At 35.6% G+C, this 19,862-nt stretch overlaps 1 protein-coding gene across 1 annotated transcript; it reads right to left on the bottom strand.

Annotated features, from left to right (window-relative positions):
- Positions 1–1,298: 1,298 nt before the first annotated feature.
- Positions 1,299–18,394, bottom strand: slc25a37 (solute carrier family 25 member 37). Its single transcript, XM_042730198.1, has 4 exons — positions 18,037–18,394; positions 6,198–6,426; positions 5,878–5,934; positions 1,299–3,444 (listed from the first exon to the last, which is right to left on the bottom strand). Exons 1-4 carry the CDS (start codon positions 18,226–18,228, stop codon positions 2,897–2,899), a joined length of 1,026 nt encoding a protein of 341 aa, XP_042586132.1. The 5' UTR covers positions 18,229–18,394; the 3' UTR covers positions 1,299–2,896.
- Between the last annotated feature and the right edge of the window lie 1,468 nt (positions 18,395–19,862).

Raw genomic sequence — 19,862 nt, forward strand, 5'->3', positions numbered from 1 at the left:
TCCATTTCTTTGGTTCCTAGATGCTAGTTGAAAAAAAAACAAAAAAAAAAAAAAACAGTGGTCTGGAAACACACAGCAAATAAAGACATAAACAAAAAATCAATGAGGTGACTAGAAACATTCCACAAATCTCATTGGACCGGCATTAGGAACTTCCAAACCTTCTGAGATGAAATAAACAGAAGACAGGAAGTGAGAGAGGACACAGGAAAGGCACAGACCAAATAGAGCACAGCTATTTATCAACTTATTAATTGCATCCGAAATAAAAGTATTTGTTTACATAATATATGTGTGTGCATACTGTGTATATTTATTACGTGTATATATAAATAGACACATGCATGCATACATTTAAGAAAAATGTTGTTTATATATTAAATAGATTTATATATAAATTAAAATGTATACACATGTAAATATCTTCTAAATATATACTGTATGTGTGTGTATTTATACATACATAATAAATATACACCATACACACATATTATGCAAACAAAAACTTTTATTTTGCATGCGATTAATCGCAATTAATCGTTTGATACCACTAAACCCTCTCACACACCGTCCCCTGCATAGATTGCAAAGATGCAGTATGAACACTGGCAAGTGATTGATAAATGCTAACATGAAGAGGCAAACGAAACACTGGCGCTGGGATATCGAAGGCTGCTGGATGTTTTTGGTGTGCGTTTAATCTGTTGGTCCACTAACAGGACGTCCTGCATACGATACATACGTATCTTCTCAATCACGAGCTAAAAGTCCGATAAAATAGAATAGAATCAAATCAAATCAAAGTTGTCAAAATGAACAACTCTTACAAATACTGTACACTATTTACAAATCCATTCCTCTACTTGCGTGATTATTGTGCGTGATTCCAGTGCAAATTCATCAAAGAGCATGTGCCATATGTAATTTGATGGGAATGAAAACTAGTTTCTCATTTGTAAATCTACAAAACTGACATATCGGGCCTCAACGGAGAAATCTGAGGAGAGAATTGTTTGCGTAAAGCCTTACAAACACTGTTACTTTGGACTGAATGTCAACTGAAATGTTTAGTTCACCCAAAAATGGGCGAGCATTTACTCATCCAAACCCAAAAGAGAGTATAGATGTTTTTAATATTTCGTCCATCCATTGAAAATCCACACATCTAAAAATGTCAAGTTTCAAGAAGTTTATAAAGACATCGAAAACATATGAAACGATTGCGATTCTTCTGATCAAATATTATGGTAAACAGAAGCTTATGTACTTGGTTGGCGCGTTAATTTTTTTTCTTCCGTTTAACATATTTGATGCACTATATGTATGTTTGTTGATCTATGTTTATGTGTGAATCCAAGCCTAAATTAAATCGGTTCATTATATAAAGCATTTGTGTCTCTTCAGCAGACTTGGCTTAAACCAAGCCACTTTTATGGCGTCTTTATGAACTTTTTGAGGCTTGAACAGTTTGGTTGTCAATGGCTGGACAAAAATTATGAGAATATTAAAATGTCTTCATTTGTTTTTGTAGACGACCAAAAGTTAAATCGTTTAGGAAATGATTTGAAAATTACTATATTTACTTTTCAGTTAACTATGGCTTCAATTTACAGAAATTCTGTTTTAATTTAACATAAGAGGCCCTATTAGTTGAACCTGCATCTGCTTGTTAATCACTAGGACGAAAAAACACTGAAAAGCCATCTTTTTTGGATTCTCCATGTCTCATACAGCCTCGTTTTCATTCGTAACAAATGAAATATGCCATCTACTCTGACTCTAAGGTCTATTTCTGGAAAACAAGGCAAGCTTTATTCTGAACGGGTGACTGAATCTAGAGATTCACAGAGAGGCAGAACACAAAGGATGAGTCAGCTGCATATTCACAAACAGCTCAGAAACCGAATAAATCTGCTCCCAGACTCAAATAGATTGTCACAGTTATGAAACCTCTGATCTGCTTCATTAAGGAATAAAGATTTCATTCTGGGTTTGGGATTTGAGCTGCACGCTCTCAGGGTTTTAACACGCAGAAAAACTTCTAAAGCTGCAAAATCCACTGCATAGATCACATCTCATAATTACGTCACAGGCTTGACTGCTATGTCCTTACACAGCAAGAGAAAAAGTTATCACACAAAAAACTACTAGTAAAATCAAAATAATTTAGAGTAAATTACAATACACTATGGATTTAGAAATCATAAGGTCTTTAGTGTGATGGAATTTAGGCAGTTTGATTAAATTAGTATCCAATTCTTTGGAAATCAAAAAAAAAAAAAAAAGTGTGTCCAAATTGAAAAACCAGAAAAATGCAACGTTTGAAGCTCAGGCAGCTTTCATAGATGATTAGGCAATAATAATAAAAATCAGTCTTCTTCTTGAGCAACACAATTCAGGAATGTCTTAAATGATAAAATACTAACAAAAATAATAAAGTAATAAAAACAAACTCTCCTGAATCCCTAAAATATTAAAATGTCTAAAAAAAAAGCCAATAAAATCAAATAAGAAATGTTCTACCGCATGGGTTTGTTGTGTCACTGAGCAGACGGTGTGTGTGCATATATAAATCCAGACGCACACCATCACGCTCAATCATAAATATGTTATGCAAGTGAGAATACAAACAAAACATCGACTCATCTTTACCTTCCTGTTTCCGTCATGTTTACAAGAAACGTTCTGTAGTGTGCAGCATCCATACATTCTTGTAACAACATTAAACTCTTCCAATAAATTAATACGTTAGCAACAAACACAGAAGCTGCTGGAGTGTCTACTGCATAAGAAATGAGCGTCTACATTCCCCTTTGAGCCGAAGGCGTCTTCCGTCGTCCGCTGATCCTCACGCTCACTCTTTGGATGGGCTGAACGGATTCGGTGCTAGCGGGCCTCATGTAGGGCTGGCCTTGTGAGCGTCTCTCCTCAGCTCCTGGATGTGTGGTTCCTGCTGGGTCAGAAAGTATTTGAAGAACTCGTACACGGACCAGGCGATGGCTGTAGAAGGCATCTGATAAATCACCCGTGCTCTGATGCCTTTAAAGAAGGCCGGCACGCCGCCCAATCGGTACACTGTCCTGAGTGCGTTGACCATGCCGGAGAGATGTCCGCTAACGTGTGCGGAGCTGAGCGCCACGTTCTCCTGCGTGTTTAGCAGCGTCTTGCACACGTCTAGTGGAGTGGTTACGGCAGCGGACACGGCTCCGGCCGCCGCTCCAGACAGGATGTGCGTCTCGGGCCGGTACTGGCGCTGGGGGTTAAAATGTTCCTGCATGAATTCATACGTGATGAAGTGGACGGCCTGGAAGGGGATGTTCATGGTCAGCTGAGTGCTGTAGCTGCGGTAGAAGGCGGCCAGGCCTTCCTTGCGACTGACCGTCAGGACGCAGTCATACAGGCTGCGGTACGGAGAGTTATACATCTGCATCCTCTGCTTCACCACTGAGAGAGAGACAGTCAAAAAAAGATTTTATGTAAAAATGATAACATTCACTGTATCACTCTCTGGCGAATGCAAATAGGTGATTCTATGCTAAGCCTTACGAACCATGATTTTTATGATTAATAATCAGTGTTGGGGAGTAACTTGTTACATGCAATGGAAATACGTAATTTTATTACAAAATAAATGTAACTTTAATCTGTTACAGTTACTGGAGAATTTTTTTTAAAGGGGTCATATGATGCGATTTCAAATTTTCCTTTCTCTTTGGAGTGTTACAAGCTCTTGGTGAATAAAGAAGATCTGTAAAGTTGCAAAGACTAAAGTCTCAAATCCAAAGAGATATTCTCGCATGCCCCACATGTCTACGTCACGATGTGGGAAGATTTGAATTACGGCGCCCAAATGTTTACGGAAAGAAAGAAGGCGTAACTTTTATTGTCTCTTGTTTCAGCTGGCGTCATGTTGTAGAGATGCTGTTTTGTTGTGAAAGCGAAAATACTTTGTTTGGTCTTCCAAAAGAGGACACAACTAGAAATCAGTGGTTAAGTTGTATTTACAACACTGTTCCAGAACAGAACACCCAAATATTCAGAAGTGTGCAGAAAAGCATAGAAAAGTTATCAAATGTAATCAGGTACATTATTTTAATAAAGTAACTGAAATAGTTACACTATTTATTACATTTTGAAGAGGGTAACTTGTAATCTGTAACCTACTACATTTTCAAAGTAACCTTCCCAACACTGTTAATAATACAAAAAACATTTATGTGGTTTTATTTAATTCAGCAATTATGTTCGCATCATATCTGCTAGTAATATACTGTAATTGTTCATTAAAAATCCATATTCTTCAAGGCATGATGTATTTTTGTAGGCCAAAACCTGAAAAAAAGTTAGCACTTTAGCACCTCCGGAATGGATTTTTTGTTTAAATGACTACAATTAGGTCTTTGTTTGAAACAAGCTCAAGATATTTTAACGTTTTATTCTACGACATGAAATACATCAGTAAAAGTGTTCATCTGTGAAGATTATCAAAATAAACAAAACATGTGATAGTAAAGTGAGAACTTTTGTTGGTCATGGAGCTTATTTTGAGCAATAATCCAAGAATCCAGAGAATTCCTATTGGATTTTTGTTGAAGGAAGCAGGGTGACTCTAACTTCTGAGTTGGCTTACAAAAATACATCATTACTGCTATTTATCACTATACTGTGAATTGATTTTAATGACGTATTTTTGTTTCTATTGTCTAGACCAAGGTTTCCAAACAGGGCTTAATGAAGGAAATGCAGCAGGTTTGTGAGACGTTGAAAATCTTATTTAAATAAATCATATAAAAAAGTAACTTGGCTAACTAAAGGATAAATCCCTGGATAAAATCTAAAATTATTGTTGATGAAATGTGGAATTTCTTGGGTGTATTCTGCTACAGTTATCTTGAAGACCCCAAAACAAACCACTTTACAGTGTACTTATAACAGTATTAAAATTAGGGATGTAACGATTCACTCAACTTACGATTTGATTCGATTCACGATTTTTATTTTTAAACAAAATGATATTTAAGACAAATTATGAATTAAATGTGTCCATTTATCATTGCTTAGACAAAATGCTGTACATTTCTTTGTGAAATTATAATAACTATAATATACTAATATAGCACTTGCATATTATTGCTCTTTTGTTGGTTTTGATTGCTTCTATTGTCCTCATTTTTAAGTCGCTTTGGATAAAAGCGTCTGCTAAATTACAAAATTTAAATAGAATGCAAATGTAAATAACAAAATTAAATTGAAATTTTAAAACAAGCCCCAAATCAAATAAATAAGTAACACAAATAAAAGAAGTCTCTTCATATAAGGCTTTGTCTGTGCTCTTTCCATTTAAAATAAGAGGCAACCACTGCATTTTAATCATGATCCAAACAAAGATGCTGCATACATTCAATATGAGCAGTTTTTAATCTAAATTAGATTGTATAATTAAAAAATTTAGAAGCAAAAACAGAATTGTTTGACTTCAGTTTTGTGAAACTATACATAAAAATATCTGCATGAAACAAACAGCAGACGAGCTGAATGAGACGCAGATTCACTCTCTGCCAGCAGGTGGTGCTTAAAGCGTTTCCTTGTTTTCCGCTGTAAACAAAGCAGCGCTGCAGTTAAAGTTTTATGAAGTTTAATATGCATTATACAGAGGCAAGATGAAAAGAAAAAATACCATCTAAACTTTTCTAAAGACAGTAAGTTCCCCTCAGACAGGCATTCATATAAACTCCTACCCCTAAATGAATCGCGATTGGTTTAGCATCTCAACCGATTTGAATCGTCACATATTTTAATCTATTTTCAACCGGCTCGCAGTTAATCGTTACATCCCTAATTAAAATATAACATTCATTACTGACTGTAGAAGAATACCTTCTGCTGGGTTCATGATAGCATCGTGGAGGACAGTGGCAACACTTCCCGCCACACCTGAAGTGGAAAAGAGAAGAAAGTTACCACCATATCAAGTCAGAACATGTTGAAAAAACAGAACAGAAACTCATATGCTACATTTACAATGTCCTATACAACAGACAAAGGGGCACTCCACTTTCCATTCCTTTTCCTCAAAGCGACGGCACAATGGACACACAACAAACCTGAACCTTGGGGGGGGGTGTAAATTAACAGCAAGTTTTCTTTGCTGTTAATTGCTGTCCTTTAAGACCTCACAGAATAGTCCCTTCTCTTACCGTTAGCAATGTGACTGTTGCCTCCGTTCTGTATGACGTCACTAAGGCTGCGCTTGATCCGCTCGTAGCAGGCGAAATAGAGTGCGTGTGCGGGACCGGCCCCCAGTACAGTGATATTGAGGCCCCTCAAGGGCCGAAGGAGGCCCTCAGTCCTCACAATCCTCTTCAGTGCACCGTACACACTGCGGTACTGAGCCTTCGGGTCCGGCTGTAAACTCTGCATACGTGTCTGTGGACACAAAGACAGCAGCATATAAGCCTATCAACCATAAAAAGAACAACATTTGACATGCAAAACTAAACTTACAGAAAAACATTTACAAACAAAGTTTAGGAACAAGACCAAACCGTGAAGATCAGTTCAGGCATTGTGTAGGCAGTTTCGCCTCAAACTAATTTCTGATGTCATAGTGTTTTATTCAATTTCACCAAAAAATATATATATATAATTACAGAGACCCTAAAAATAAATATTTTCTGACAGAAACTAAAAGGGAAATTGTTAACACAAAAGGGAAGGAAATACCATCAATATGTAGACAGAGATAGAAGCAGTCAATCTTTCTGCTTACCTAACATTTCGGCTGAGTTATAAAAACATGCTTTGTTTAATGTGAATGATTTGGCAAGAATCCTCATAACATACACAGACTGAGGGGCACAGGAGCCAAACGATCAGAATAAAGCCTGATACACAAACTGAAACTTATTCTGCCCGAAAGCCGCCCACTCAGACATGAAGAGACATCTGAGCAACAAAACCAACCAGTTTTTTGCTGCCAATACTTCTGGAGGGTGTATACTTTTATACTGGCTTCCCAGACTTTTTGACCACATATGAATATTACTAAATGTTTTAAAAATCATTCTGATTCAGACTAATTGTCTAATAGTTATTCTGAACATTTGGGAACAGTTTCAAATGATTCACTGAAAAGAACTCATGCAGTATAGCTTGTTAGAACAATTTTCTCAATACATCTGGAATATCTAGCCATTAAAGCATTTTAGATTGTTTTATAACAGAAGGAGATCTTGACTGCAACATGCATATGATGTAAGATGATGAAGTGAAAGAATCATTGAAGTATGTCTATATAGTCCATGTAAAACAAGTTTAAACCAAACCAAACCAAAATACTTATTTTTCAATCATTTTTCTTTTCCATTCTTTGTCCCATTATCCTTCTAATTCTACCTCTTAAACCTAAACACAAGACAGGCTGGTGTGACCGGTTACAGCTTACTTTGAACAAGATACTATTACAGCTAATCACAAGGGTTTAATTAGCTCTTCTTTAACTAGAGAACTAGACAAACACCCGGATGTGTTTAATTTGCCCAAAACTTTCATCATAAAATCCCTGCCATCAAACAGCAACAGCTTGAATATCCTGGAATAACAAGAGAGATCTCCCTAAAAACATTCATCAGGGTGGACTGAGTTGTTTCAAACAGATTTAAAGGGACAGTTCACCCAAAAAAATTAAAATTTGATGTGTATCTGCTTACCCCCAGGGCATCCAAGATGTAGGTGACTTTGGCTACGTTCACACTGCAGGGGTTAATGCTCAATTCCGATTTTTTGAAAAAAATTGATTTTTTTGCAAGGCCGTTCACATTTCCAATTAAATGCGACCTTTTGAGATCTCCTGTGTGAACGTGAAATGACCCAGAAGTGACCCGCATGCGCAGAAGAGTACTCAACGGTCAACGACGTCACTCATTGTTTGCGGAAGTAGCTAACGTTAAACATGGATGTCAACAACAGTGTAGTCAACAGCGGAGCTCTTTTTGCAATATTAAAGTTATTTTCCCAACGGAGCCAGCACAATTACAATATTCCTCGTTTTAAAGAAGAAAATTAAAAAGAAGGAGGAGAGCAAGGTTTTTGATGGCGTTTTTGTGGAGCAGTGTTTAGCAACGTCGGTACAGAGAAACTTGTGTGTGGGTGCGGAGTCGCAGCCAGGAGTGGTGGGATACTGATGTGAGTGGCTTCTATCTTCTCGTTCCCGCCTACTTCAAACGCAGAATTATGACGTTTGTAGCGTATCAATGACGTACGGGTCGGATACATGTGGACTGGCCGTTCAGACGGAGGTCGCATTTCAAAAGATCGGATACGTATCGGATTCAGGACCACATACCCAAGTGGCCTGGGTCACATTTGAAAAGATCGGATCTGTGTCGTTCAGACTGTCATGAAAAGATCAGATACAGGTCGCATAGTGGCAAAAAAATCGGAATTGGGTCGTTTCAGCCTGCAGTGTGAACGTAGCCTTTGTTTCTTCAGTAGAACACAAACCAAGATTTGTAACTCAAACCGTTGCAGTCTGTCAGTCATATAATGGAAGTGAATGTGAATCACGGCTTTGAGAGTCAAAAAAACATACACAAACAAAACTAAATTAAACCCTGCGGCTCGAGACGATACACTGATGTGTAAAGACTCGAAACGATCGGTCTGTGCAAGAAACTGAACAGTATTTATATTGTTTTTACATCAGATTCACCGTAGTGTCTGAACTGTTCTGAGCGTGCTCTCAACAGCCGGCGTGTGATGCATCTTCTTCTTGCTTTACGGCAGATCGCAGACTTATAAGTGCATTACCGCCACCTCTCTCTCAAATGGACCATTGACACTCCTAATTGAGATTATAGATAGAGTGTACAGTTCGGACATTGCAGTGAATCAGAGGTAAAAAACGATATAAATACTGTTCAGTTTCTTGCACAGACCGATCGTTTCGTGTCTTTACACATCAATGTATCGTCACGAGCCGCAGGGTTTAATTTGGTTTTAACTCCCCATTTCAAACTGTTCTGTAATCTCAACTCATGCTTCATTATAACAGCAATTATAGCAATACTTTTACAAACTTCCACAACTATTTTAGGAATAGCCTACATTTCTGTGCATTCTGGAGGGCTTTAGCAAACAAAACGCAGAATAGCAGATACATATGCCACTAAGCCAATGTAGTTTCCTCAAATATAGTTAAATAGGACATGTAATGCTATGAATATATTTGAAACTCCAAACCTGAATGGGTTACACACTTCCCCTGAAACAACAACAAAAAAAAAAACATCTTCCTTCATTAAAAAATGAGACAGCGTCACACAATCAAACTTGACTTAAACACACTTTTTACATCCGCAAAACAAAACAAAACACACAGTAAGATTGTTATTCTTACACTGCAATAAAAATTTTAAAAAAAGTATAATGTTGCAATTCCTAAAGATCTTGTTACAACAAACAGTAACGCTCTTAAGGGGTTTCTCTTGCAATAATGACTGACGTATTGTACGTTTTACACGTATTATTACACATGAACATGAAATACATGCAGACTGATATGAGAAACATAAAACTAGCACAGATATGTAGGAAATCAGCTGAGCAAACAGCCATGGAAAGTTAGTTTGCTTTAGTTTAGCAGGAAGTGGAAAGACTGGCCTTGTTGTAATCTAAATTTGCACCACTGACATTATATGAGCACTTAAACTGAACGGGTTACTATCAAGTAACTGTCACAGAGGAGAGGTGACAGTCACGACAGGAATTTGAGTGTGTGTTGTACTCAAGTGTGTGTGTGTGTGTGTGTAAATAACGGTCTGTTAATCAATTTCAAAAGACACTCTTGCACATTCACACCCTTCTGGACATGTGAGATTATGACCTCTGCCCTGACCCACCCATCAGCCATAAGGAGTGACTCACACCAGCCCATCCGTTCCACACCGATTACTGGTAATACTCTGTTACCGCCATCAGGCCCAATGTTTAAACCAGCTGTCAGCTTTCACCTGCCATTGAAACTGCAGTTTATTTAGCCTACATACATATAACATAATTGGCTATTGTTTTAAATAATTGTTGTTTATGATAATGGTTTTAAAAAAATATTTTCGGCGCTCCAGTATGTCAGTGAATTTAAACTAATGCTTGCATTGAGAGTATAGGTGTGTGTTATTTGAAGGCTAAGTGCCACTAATGTTGTGTTTTAGTAATGTTAAGTAAAGGAGTTAATGTTTAAGTATTATTGTTTTTTTGGTGGTATCGGTACCGACTACCAGATTTTTGACATTGTGACATATATATGAAGAGTTAATTTGCAAAAAACGATAACTCCATTTTTATGCATTTATTTCAGAAATCACGTTTTTTTTTATTGCGCATTCCAAGTAATATCAATCAAAACTGCAGCTGGGTTGTTTTGATTAAGTAATAAAAACTTAAACAAATACAGGTAATTTACAAAATTAAAGTTCATTGAAAGTATGTGTTCTATATATATTAAAAGTTTTTTTATAGCAAAAGCAGATAACTCCATATTTCATGTTTAAGAGTTTTAAAAAACACTTGTTTAATCTTTGTAATCTCCTCAGATGACGTTGTTGTTGTTGTTGTGATCATAAACTGTATGGAAGTGATTACACACAATACACAGAGCTTTTCCCTAATTGTAACGTGCTGCTTTTGCAAGATATTCAGCTTTTATTTTCCTTTTTCACCCTGAAAAAGATATCACAGGTTCATCAAGTTTGTCAAAATTATCCATGCCCGACCACTTTTAATCAGCTTTGATGAATCTCCTCTCAGCTAGCACGTCTTTTCAAAGTGAAAGCAGCCTTGTCACCTGACTTGAATACAGCGTGTTGATTCGCTGAAATGGAATTATCGGCTTCTGTTCACAATCAACAAGGGTGCTTGTCGGCTTCTGCAGTAAAACGTGAACTCGCGATGCCTTAAAAGTGGACAAAACCGGCTTTTTTTTGACAAAACGTGTTTAAAGTTCAGATCACGCTATGTGGAGAATACTGCACGGCAATCAGCTAATTTTTTTTTAAGTGGCGTTTATCTTTTTTTTTTTAAATGAACTCTTCATATATATATATTATATATACTCTTCTATATATATATATATATATATATATATATCTAGATATATAATATGTATATATATATATATAAAAAATTTAAATAATTTAGCTATACAGTACCAATCAAAATTTTGGAACTATTACGATTTGTAAATACTTTTGAAATAAGGCAAGAGAAACAGAAGTCATATCAATACAGAAAACTGTTATTTGTATACTTTAATTTCTTGAGATACAAACTTGCAATCACGAGGAAAAAAAGTCATTTTTGATCTAACAAATGCAGATTTGGTGAGTATTAGAGACTTTGTTCAAAATTATTCCAAACATTTGACCGACAGTTTATTTTAATTGGAAAATTAAAATACATACACACAACTGTATGTATAATACTGTTTACTTTATTTGTCAGCTACTTTGGTTACTTTTTATGGAATCCTGTTTCTGACACTGAATTAAAAAAAAAAAAAAAAGTAGATGCTGACTTCTCACAATTCTAACTTTTTCCTTGCATTTTCAAGTTTACATCTTGTAATTGACAGTTTTTCTCAGAATGGCATGATATAAACTTGAAATTGCAAGAAAAAAAGTTAGACTCCTGATATAAACTTGCAACTGCAAGAAAAAGTCAGAATTGCGAGATGTGAACTCACAATTGCAAGAAAAAAAGTACAAGATACAAACTGGCAATTGGGAGAAAAAAGTCAGAATTGTGAGATATTATGAAAGACCTTTTTCTTTATTTTCTTTTTCTTTTCTTTTTTTCAGTGGCGTCAAACAAGCTTCCATAAAATATGCACATTTTTCAAAAGGGCCAGTACAAAGTATAAGCAAGAGCTTTAAAGTCTAAGTTAGGTACCAAGCTAATAGTTTCTTACGTACAATATGTTTGGTTCCACTGATATTTGAATGGAGAAATGTTTGCTCTTTATTTGCCTTAAAACATTCCAACAGGTGCCTATAAATTCTAAATAAAAATGTTAAATGTGGGATCAAATCGTGATATCACTGGTAACTGCATTTACTAAAGAAATTCATTCATAATAATATTATATCATTAATATTGATATAGCTTTGTGGCACCAGTTCCACTGCTATTAAACATTACTCTGGAGCCTTGACATACCTCGATGTAAACATTAACCATTTCAGTCTTCACTTTATGCAATGCACAAAGAGCACAAAGCTTGTGTTGTAAGATGGACAAAGTAGTAACTCATTTGCATTGTTATAATGTGTGTTTATATTGGGTCAGTGTTTGGAGAGGAAAAGCAGCGTCATTCATCCTGTTTCTCTATTGTGGTTCTTCTGCTATTGCTGCATCTCTCAGAATCACACCCTGTCTCTTACTGTACATGCATCACAATATTACCAAACACTGGCATAGAGAACCATGTGATCCGTTAAAGATCCATTTCAGTCACAAACTACAGACTACCAACACATTTAAGTGGGTGTTGGACCATATTAAATGTCATTTGCAATGCAATTATCTTCCATAATATGACATGATAGAGTGAAACCAAATATTCTTTCTTTGGGAAACAAAAGTTGGGCGTAACATGACATTGACTAAATCGAGAGAAGTGGAATGTGATATATATGCTAAGTACGTAAATTTCATGTCACCTCTATATTTAATAATGGAAAATGTATTAATGGAAAGCCACCTCATGTTAAACTGTGAAAAAGAAGCACCATGTGCACATTTCTCATTGTCAGTGAGCATGAATGATTGCAGATAGAGATAGGGAGTGTGGGTGTGTGTGGATTAAATGTCATATTGAATGTCCCCACTATTTCTCAGTGTGGGTGTGTGTGTGTGTGTGCGATTAAAGGTCATATGGAAAAGCACACCAAGTGTCCTGAAACGCTCCTTAGAGGTACTTCTAGGAAGTGACGAGCCTCGTACAGCTGGCAAGTCCCCCACTATTTCTCACACATTGGAAATTCCAGTTTCACTACAGGCTGAATCACTACAGACACATGTGCTCCAGAATTGCAACATCATGTTTGGGTAGTTTTCAACAGGACATTTAATTACCAACTATAATGCAAAAGCATACTTGTCTGCTTTAAAATGGCCAATGAAATTTAAGCAGTCAATAATCAACATCGCTAACAAATCTTTTGTTTCCCTCGTGCCTGAAGACGCTTTTTTTTTAAACCCCTTAACTGTCACCGTCCCACCTGTGGGACGCTTGGAGCTCTTATAATGGTTGTCCTTTTTCTCTATAAATTCTTTTAGTAATCATCATAAATTATATATCATTTGAAAGCTTAGAAGCCCAAGATTCATCCTGTGAAAACCATTTTGAAATCGGACATTGTGTTACCATGGTAATAGTACTTTAAAATCTTATGGCGGTCTCCTCCCCCTTAGTGGGCAGTGTCAAGTGTCATATTACAAAATGCATTACAGCCTTTTAGAATCAAAACTTTTTATAATCTTGTCAACAAAAATATCATTGGAAAGGTCGGAATCCATAATCCATATTTGGTGGTTATTTTGAGATAGAAGTAAAATTGACAGAGAAATCTAGAGAAAAATTTATTAAACAAAATTCAAAGGAGTTTTGATGGCTTCCAGTGGCTGTTTGTGGAATGAAGCCCTAAATAAAATCTCACAGGAACCTCAATTTTTTTTCATATCAACTTCAAATTTGGAACATAACTTATTTAGACACAAGGCTTTAATTTTATACCAGACAGAGAGACAGAGACTAATTTTATAAGAGACAGAGACCAACCTTAATCTATATTCCAAAGTGTTGATAAATTACAACAATTTAAGTTTGGATAGTGCACTTTAATGCCTATTTAAAAAAATGGGGGGTGACAGTTAAAGGGTTAAACCAGGCAAAAGCTTAGAGGAAGTATTTAAAGCTAATCTCTTTCTGGATGTTTGACAAATGATTTACTGGTCTGTCACACAAATCATTGAAAGTCTGACACCTTATCTTCTGTTAGAGGGATAATATAACCCACTTTTACAATTCAACATTAATTTAATGTCCTTTGCTCTGCATTCAACTTATGTGTTGTATTTCTGATACATGATATACAGTGGGATTTTATTGGCTCAATAAATAGCTTATGACATCATCGGGGTCAGTGACACATTAAAGTGTTCACATTAAATAAAAGGAAGAATCTTTTTTTTTTTTTAAGTTATATTTTTGGGGTTTTTATGCCTTATTAGATAGGACGGTAGAGAGCAGACAGGGAAGTGTTGGGTGGAGAGAGGGGGCGGGATCAGCAAAGGACCTCGAGACGGGACTCGAACTCGGGTCACCATGAGCACAGCTGCACTATATGCGGCGCCGACAAGAAAAAGAAGAATCTTTTAACTGGAAGGAAAGATTTATTTTAAAATGTTCCTAGAAATGTACTACATGTATTTTCTATATTTGTAAACTTTTAAGCTTGGAAGGAAAAGCTTAAATTTGATTGCTCCAAAAATGCAATCAAAATATAGTTTAAATATAGTTTTGAAAGCATATTCATTCATTCATTCGTTCATTCAAATCATGTATTCATTCATTCAAATCATGAGTGTATGAATTATTAATTCATTTAGGTTTTTGGGGAGCGGCACCACATGACATTTTACAACCTTAATTATCAAAAAATAACAAAATAAAATACATAAATTATTATAAATTATAAATATATAAATAAATAAAAAAAAAAAAAACAATAATAATAATTAGTATTATTATATTATGTTTATATACTTTTTAATCAATATATATAAGTACTTATTATTATTATTAGGGCTGTCAAATGATTAATCACGATTAATCACATCTAAAATAAAAGTTTTGTTTACATAATATATGTATGTATACAGGGTATATTTATTATGTATATATAAACACACACACATAAATTATATATTTAGAAAATATTTACATGTATATACATTTATATATTTATATTCTTATATTTTATATTATATATAAATATATTTAATATATAAACCTAACATATTCTTCTTAAATATATACATGCATGTGTGTGTATTTATATATACATAATAAATATACACAGTATACACACATATATTATGTAAACAAAACTTTTATTTTGGATGTGATTAATCGTGATTAATCATTTGACAGCCCTAATTATTATTATTATTATTATTATAAAAAATTTTAAACAGTTACTTTTTCTGCCTACATGGCTTTGGTTACATAAAAAGAAACTAGGTTTTATTATTTTTGAGGCAAAGACACATTTTAATTGAGCTTTTTATTTATTTATTTTTATTTTTTATTTTTTTTGCCGTGACAACAAAAACAATATTAAAGTTAAGTGGGTCTATTTTGATTTCTAGATGTCTATAATCTCAGATTACAAGTTCAGAAAGTATTTCTGCATGTCAGGACAAATAATGACTTAATGCACCATCGTGAGAAAGATTCACCCTTTGTCCTAGTAACGCCGTATCCCTCTGTGATCTGTGACCAAGTTTCACTCTCTGTGTCTACCATCGCTAACACACACACGCACGAACGCACAAACCAATTACAACCCAATTCCTTCCAGGTAAAGTCCAGGGGCCTCTGGTTGGTTAGGCATGAGACGCATCTCTGTGGCTATGTGCTCTCCAGACACGTAGTACGTGGCTCTCAAACGTGTAGCACTATGGCGACCAGCAAATGAGTGAAATCTGGCAGCCACTAAGGAAACAATAACAATAGCCTACGCAAGTCCCACAGAAGAGATGCAGAGTTCATTCTGGCACAGTGACAAATCACTTTCACTCAAAAGCTCCCAAAAAGACAAAGTTAGGACACTTTTGTCCCCGCCGTAACAAACTGGTTTGTGAAGAGACAGAGCTAGAATTCAGTGTTTAGTGAACTCGCTGCCAGGCTTATGTTTGAATGAACTGTTGTTTTAAAGCCGGAGCGAGGCTAGTCCAAAGATTAACGCTACACTCATGCACAAAATCACCATGGCATTTCCACTCAACATCATGAGACGACGCTTTCACCCTGGATAAAATATGTCCAATGGGGAGAAACAGAGATAACCTTTTGTTCCTCAAAAAATTAATATGAAATAATGAATCTGACAAAGACAAAGTCATGCTGACTTAACTCATCCTTTCCTCTATTCGAGGAGGCCATGTCCTAATGGTCAAAGATCTAGACTGCTAACTACAAAGTCATAGGTTCACACCCTGGGAAAAGGGTGAGCCATAAACTACCACCATTACGACCTCGACACATTAAACCCGAGATTACTCAAGGGCAGATTAACCTTGTTATAAATATACTGCAAAAAGTCTATAGGAAAGCCCATGTGAAAAGGAAGTACACTTAAGCATACATTTAAAAAGAGTACTTATTATGGAGATAATACACTTTAAGAGAAATACTTAAGTGCTAATTGTATAGAAGCCCATTTCACGCCACAGAATTAAACAACAACAAATACTTTTTATAATCATAATTCTGACGTGTTTTCTCACAATTCTATGTTTATGTCTCACAATTTTTCTTTTCTCAGAATAAATTCACAATTGTGAAATGTGAACCCAGAATTGTAAAGAAACAGTCATACTTTTGAGTTTATATCTATTTTTTTATTTGCCACAACTTTTTGTTCTCTGAATTGCTAGAAACGAAGTTCGATTTGTGAGATATAAACTTAGAATTGTGAGGGGAAAAAAGTCAGAATTATGATTATAAAAAGTTATTGTTGTTGTTTAATTCTGTTGCAGAAATGGGCTTCTATACAATTAGCACTTAAGTAATTCTCTTAAAGTGTATTATCTCCATAATAAGTACTCTTTTTAAATAAGTACTTTATATTTCATTCAAAGTTATGTTTCCAAACAATTAATTGGATGTAATTTACAATGAAATAAAATTGTATTATAGTTTAAATTTATATTAAATGCAGTTATTGAACTTAAGTAAGGTTTAGGTTCATCTTTATGAGTAATTTTATAATTCAATGGTCTTTGAAATATGGTTAAGGTGTAACTGCTGGAGGTGCTGACACGCATTTCTGGTAAACTAAAATATATTTTAATGTCATTTCTAACAAAACTTGTATGTCATGTAATTAGAAACATCTGTAAAGATTAAGTTAATTTAAAATTAACTTTAAATGTGCTGTCAAATGTTAGTCAACATCAAAATAAGTATACTTCTTTAAAGCATGTCAAAATAATATTAAAAGATATGTACTTTTAATTTGAGATAATTAAGTGCACTTTTAGAAAGTACACTTAAGTGTGTTAGGAAACATAGCTATAAACGTCTCTTTAAGTGCACTTAAGTTTCATTTCAGTAATATTATCTGCAAGTAGTTTTTTTTTCTCCTTTTTTTTAATAATACACCACAAGTTTACAATTAAGCACTACTTTTTCACAAAAGAGGTCTCGTACCTGGTTGACAAATGCACAACTAAAATGTTATGCATGATTTGATGATAGAGTATGTGCTCTTTTTTTGTATTTACATTATGAGTCTGTTATTTATTTGTAGCAATCATAATGAGCGTTAAAACACTATTGCAGCAAGCTATTTTGCACTGTAAATACATAGTATTTCAATTTACTAAACCCTAAATGTGTTAAGAACCTAACAAACTTGAAATGACTGATAGAGAGAGAAATAAGAGGTTAGGAGAGCTTGTTTAACAGCGTGGGTAACTGCTGTCTGGAGAGGAAGTGCACTATTTTAAACTCGTAAAGAGCACTTAAAAAGCAAAAAAGCATGGGCGACTGTGCTGGTTTAACTTAGTTGTTGTTGTTTTGGACCAGTTTGAGAAGGTTTGAGTCATCTAGTCATATGCCATGCTGAACTTTCATAACTTTGTCTTAAAAGTTAGCTTGACGGCTACCTCGCACGAGCTGTCCAGGGCTGCTAACAGCACACTTGAGACCCTGGTGAATGTTTTCACACCCTGCTGTCTGCGCGGAGTTACCTTGACCGAGTCCACGGGGTACATGACTGTGTGCTCCAGCACTCCAGCCACGGCGCCCGCTGTCATGTGCGTGCACAGGGACGCGTGAGCGGGCAAACTCTCGTAATCCTCGTCGCCCTCCGACGATCCGCCGTCTCTTTTCACCTCCGACATCTCCAGACTCGCCAGGACCGTCTCGGTGCGCAACTCCATGCGTGAGGGGCGGCGCTGGGAAGGTTTAAACGCACGGGCGATGCGTGGAGATGTGAAACGGCAGCACGAGCCCGCACATTACTACCACTGCCACCGACAGCGTCATCTCAGCGACGCCGCGACGTCACCGTGACGCAGCGGGCCCGCGCCAGGCGATGAGAACGCTAAAGTATGAAGTGACGGAAGCGCTTAAACCTGATGTGACCATTAAAAAAGTACAGTGATGTGGGAATTCCTGTCGAGTTTTTTTTTAGGGTGATACTTCTTTAACTGTTATTAATTCTGCATAGATTATGAGTAATTATTATATTCTAGTCAGTTTCGTCTTATTAACGCATTATGATTCAGTTCCGGCCAGATATTTACTTTACCAAAGACTGCTATAGAATGCTTTAAAGGGACTTTTTTTGTACTTTTTTAGCAGGTACGATTCAAGTGAGCTACTCGATTCATTCAAACGACTTGTTTAACGGGTTGAAAATGATTCATTGATTGAGTCATTACTGAAAAGTGTTCAAAAAGTAGTGTTATATACACCTGCTTTTAATAATACTCCTGCTTTCTCGAATAAATGTGACCTGTGCTTGCAAAATGAGTCACAATGAGCAAAAAAAAACAAAAAAAAAAAAACAATTGTAATGTGGGAAACTTGTCAAGTTTTTTTTTTATTCCGCATAGATTAGGAGTGCATTATTATGCTATAGCCTATTCTACTCAGTTTCGTCTTATTAAATCATTATGATTAAATTCTGGCCTGATTTGTACTTTTTTTGGCAGGTACGATTCAATCTAGCTATTCGATTCATTCGAACGGCTCGTTAAACGGGTTGAAAATGATTAATTGATTCATTTGAGTCATTTATCAAAAATGTTCAAAAAGTACCTGCACAGCATTTGTTATACTCCTACTTTTAATAATACTCCTGCTTTTTGATTAAATGTTAGTTGAAGGCTATTTAATGAATGTGTTCCAGTAATGTTCTATGTTATATATATACATATATATATATATAGGCTATGGTTATGGTTCCAACTAAAAACTCACTACCTGTAGTTCCAAAAACCCCTCACAAATGTCTAGATTAGAAACATCTTGAGCGAATCGTTAAAAAGAACCGACTCAACAGAACTATTCGCTCGCGAGTCGGATTCGATTAAAAGGAAAAAAAAAGATTCCTACACAAAGCTGAAATGAAAGGTTGTAAAATGTGCACTTTATGTATTATGTCTGCTATTCTGTATTTTGTGATTGTCATTCCAATCCACACACGCTAGCCTTGGTCAGATCCATCTGTGAGAGAGTGATAGTTTAGGTGTGTCTTTCTCAGAATGGATCTGAAGTTCAACAGTGTTCACTTTATCATGCAACATCTGCTCATTTTGTGACTACAAATGATACAGAGAATTTGGTTTTGACCAGATGTCCCTTCACTTACTCCACCTTTCATGCACACAAAACGTTTTAATACGGCGGTCCCATATCTGTTCACGGCATAAGAAAGCACATTTTAGCATACTTTTATTATGGAAGTAATGTACCTTAAAAGAATAGATTTAAGTGCAATCTGAATGTTTCCAGACACGTCGTTTACAATTAAATAAAAAAAGTATTTGACATTAAAATGAAATGAAAT

The sequence above is a fragment of the Cyprinus carpio genome, chromosome B8, assembly GCF_018340385.1.
Source record: "Cyprinus carpio isolate SPL01 chromosome B8, ASM1834038v1, whole genome shotgun sequence".
Classification (NCBI taxonomy): domain Eukaryota; kingdom Metazoa; phylum Chordata; class Actinopteri; order Cypriniformes; family Cyprinidae; genus Cyprinus; species Cyprinus carpio.

Excerpts from the sequence above, each read along its gene's own strand:
- slc25a37 (XM_042730198.1), bottom strand. The coding sequence starts at position 18,228 with ATGGAGTTGCGCACCGAGACGGTCCTGGCGAGTCTGGAGATGTCGGAG. Across the intron at positions 6,427-18,036 it reads ACCCCGTGGACTCGGTCAAG|ACACGTATGCAGAGTTTACA; the intron begins GTAACTCCGCGC and ends TTGTGTCCACAG. Across the intron at positions 5,935-6,197 it reads CAACAGTCACATTGCTAACG|GTGTGGCGGGAAGTGTTGCC; the intron begins GTAAGAGAAGGG and ends TTTCCACTTCAG.